Genomic DNA, 3,556 nt, shown 5'->3' with positions numbered 1-3,556 from the left:
GTTCAGTTGTTTACAGTAAGATAAAACTTTATTGTTCATGTTGCGCTGACAGGAACTTACAATAAGATAAAACTTTATTGTTCATGTTGCGCTGACAGGAACTTACAATAAGATAAAACTTTATTGTTCATGTTGCGCTGACAGGAACTTACAATAAGATAAAACTTTATTGTTCATGTTGTGCTGACAGGAACGCTGCGGTCACAGACAGTGAACTCTGAAACAGGAAGTCTGTAAATCTAATCAAACGTTTCGTCTTTCCTGGATGTAAAAGTGAAACCGGGTCTGATGGACTCTGATCTCACCCGCAGGTCTACTCGGTGCCACCCTGCAGGACCACCCCGACCCCCCAGGAGGGGACCTACGACTTCCCGCAGCCTCTGAGGCAGAAACAGGAAGGGATCTACGATGTCCCGCCCCCGGTCCTCAGACCGTCTCACAGCCCCCAGTCTGTATATGACGTCCCCCCCGGCGTCGAGTCTCCCGCTCAGCGCCTCCAGCCCGGTGGCAGCGAGGGGGTCTACGACGTCCCGCCCCCCGCCCTGCAGACCGGACCGGACCCTCAGGACGTGTACGACTTCCCACGGGGCGTGGCCCTCCAGCAGAGAAACCCTTCGGCAGACAGGAGCGAGGGGATCTACGACGTCCCCCCTCAGGACGCTCGGGGCACGGTGGATGCCACGGACGGCGTGAACCGCCTGTCCATCTCCAGCACAGGCAGCTCACGCAGCAGCATGTCCACGTCCTCGTCCTCGGCGGGCTCCGGCCCGGTTCTGGACGTGGAGGCGGCGCTGCAGAGGCTGCACCGCCTGCAGCAGGTGCTGGAGCTGACGGTGGCGGCGCTGCACGCCATGGCCGCCTCCCCCCACTGGAGGACGTTTCCTTTCATGGAGCGAAACGCCAACAGCGTCCGCTCGGTGCTGGACCGGGTCCGGACCGCGCTCGGGGACTTTGTGGCGTTCGGGAGAGGAGCGGTGTCCAACGCCACGTCCCTGTCGGACTCCAGTCTGCACGCTAAGCTGAGGAGGCAGCTGGGACGCCTGGAGGACTCCCAGCAGATCCTCCTGCAGACCTACCAGGCCCTGGAGACCTGCAGCTGGGCCCTGAACGTCCTGACCCAGTCCAGGCAGCACCACAACAAGAGCGACGACCTGGACCGCTTCGTCATGGTGTCCAGAACCGTCCCCGACGACGCCAAGCAGCTGACGGCCACCATCAACGCCAGCGCCGASCTGCTGTTCAGGAGGACGGACGGGAGCACGCCCGAGGACAACCCGGCCCACCCGCTGGCCACGCCCCCTTCAGAGAACGACAACTACAGGGGTCTGACCAAGACCTTCCCCGGGTCCACCGGGTCCACCGGGTCCACCAGTCCGACCAGTCCGGACAAAGACAACATGAACAACAGCGAGAAGTGCGTGAAGAGCTGGATGGAAGACTACGACTACGTCCATCTGCAGGTAAACAGGAAGTTACAACACCTGTTGTTATTACCTCTTTAAACACCTGGTTGTTGTTATTACATATTTAAACACCTGGTTGTTGTTATTACCTCTTTAAACACCTGATTGTTGTTATTACATCTTTAAACACCTGGTTGTTGTTATTACCTCTTTAAACACCTGATTGTTGTTATTACATNTTTAAACACCTGGTTGTTGTTATTACATATTTAAACACCTGGTTATTGTTATTACATCTTTAAACACCTGGTTGTTGTTATTACATATTTAAACACCTGGTTGTTGTTATTACATGGTTATTACATATAACTAAAATAAAACAATGGAACCGTTTCTCTTCTCAGGGGAAAGAAGACTTTGAGCGTCAGCAGAAGGAGCTGCTGGAGAAAGAAAACATCATCAAGCAGAACCAGGTCCAGCTGGGCCAGGAACAGGTGAGTCCGACCCAGACCTGGGGACTAGAACCAGACCAGGTTCAGATTTATGATGGTGGTCTGCAGTGATGGCCAAAACTGACCGAACAGTTAGCTCCGCTAAAGCTAATCTGCTAAACAAGAATCTTAGCTCTGCTGACGCTAATCTGCTGAACATATCTAAAAAGTGTAAGCTAACTCTAACCACTAAGACAAGAAACTTCCGGTTCACCCCTTTCAGAATAAAAGTATTTATTTGATGAATTTTGTATTTTTATGAATATCTTTTCAAGTTAAACAACAAATAGCAAAAACCTTTAGTTACATATTTTAGTCAAATGTTGCATTCATTTAAATATTGTTAAAAGTCTTTTGTTTTTGATGCTCTTAATTTGAAGTTTAGCTGCTAAGYTGCTATATGCTACAGATGCACTGCYTTAATGAATAGTTTTTATTTCATTCGATATAAATGATATAAAATAAAAAGTTTTACACTTGTGAATTTTGTACCTAAATTTAGTGGAACTAAATCGGTCCGCTAACAGTTAGCATAGAAGCTAAGTGGCTAAAAAAGAAGCTAGTTCCACTATAAGTGATTTATCAGAACCGTGGGCGCCTCTGGTGCTCTGGTTCCTCCACCTCTCTGGACTCTCTTCCACCCGCTGCTCACTTGTTTCTGTTTCCTGACTCCGCCCACAGATAAACCAGTTCAAGAAGCTGGAACAGGAAGTGATCAAACCCGTGGAGAACGACGCCACGCAGTGGATCAGCGCCCCGCCGTCRGACCCGTCCTCCGCCCACGTGAGCGCCCGGGACCGCCAGCTGCTGGTCTTCTACTCGGCGCAGTGCGAGCAGCACTTCGTCACGCTCCTCAGCGCCGTGGACGCCTTCTTCGGCTGCGTGGGGGCCGGCCAGCCCCCCCGCATCTTCGTGGCCCACAGCAAGTTCGTCATCCTCAGCGCCCACAAGCTGGTCTTCATCGGGGACACGCTGTCCCGCCAGGCGTCCGCCCCCGAGCTGGCCAACAGCGTGATGAACTCCAGCAACGTGCTCTGCGACCTGCTGAAGACCGTGGTGGGCGCCACCAAGATGGCCGCCCTCAACTACCCCAACACCGGCGCCATCCAGGACATGGTGGACCGGGTCACGGAGCTGTCGCACCACGCCCGGCAGTTCAAGGAGCAGCTGCTGCACATGTCCTCGCCCTGACCCGCTTCTGACCCGCTTCAGACCTGCAGAACCTCTGTACATAAAACTGGACTGGAGCTGTGGTTCTGTTGGACTCTGTGGACGTTTTCCAGAACATTCCCGTTGTGTTTGAAGCACCTTACCGTCTGTTTTTATTGTCCTGTGAGCTGTAGATGTTCTGTTTCCTCCTGTAAATAAAGACTGTTCAGAACCAGAACCGGGTCTCAAGTCTGACTTCACTCAAACTTCAAAATAAAAAGTTTAAAAAGTTTCACAAGATAAACTTTTTATAAAAACCTCATGAAAACTGACGTCTTCGTCCTCCTCTGGTTCTGTTGGACGGTTCTGTTGGACGGTTCTGTCGGACGGTTCTGTCGGACGTTTGATCCACATGAGAGAACCTAAAGAGCCTGAAGGAAACGAGGTCTGGTCCAGGGTTCTGCAGATGGGTAAGAACCGGGCCTCGGTACCTGCTGCCCCCGGTCTTTAGGA

General features: G+C 52.0%; 1 protein-coding gene across 1 annotated transcript in view; it reads left to right on the top strand.

Annotated features, from left to right (window-relative positions):
• nedd9 (neural precursor cell expressed, developmentally down-regulated 9) overlaps positions 1 to 3,281 on the top strand; it is a gene marked incomplete in the record, with an annotated part of 23,519 nt that extends 20,238 nt beyond the window's left edge. Inside the window, 3 exon segments of the mRNA XM_014025657.1 lie at positions 312 to 1,460; positions 1,808 to 1,897; positions 2,576 to 3,281. Of these exon segments, the coding sequence (XP_013881111.1) occupies positions 312 to 1,460; positions 1,808 to 1,897; positions 2,576 to 3,085 (1,749 nt within the window).
• Between the last annotated feature and the right edge of the window lie 275 nt (positions 3,282 to 3,556).

The sequence above is a fragment of the Austrofundulus limnaeus genome, unplaced genomic scaffold, assembly GCF_001266775.1.
Source record: "Austrofundulus limnaeus strain Quisiro unplaced genomic scaffold, Austrofundulus_limnaeus-1.0 Scaffold490, whole genome shotgun sequence".
NCBI lineage: Eukaryota > Metazoa > Chordata > Actinopteri > Cyprinodontiformes > Rivulidae > Austrofundulus > Austrofundulus limnaeus.
This window is presented reverse-complemented; position numbering and strand designations above follow the sequence as displayed.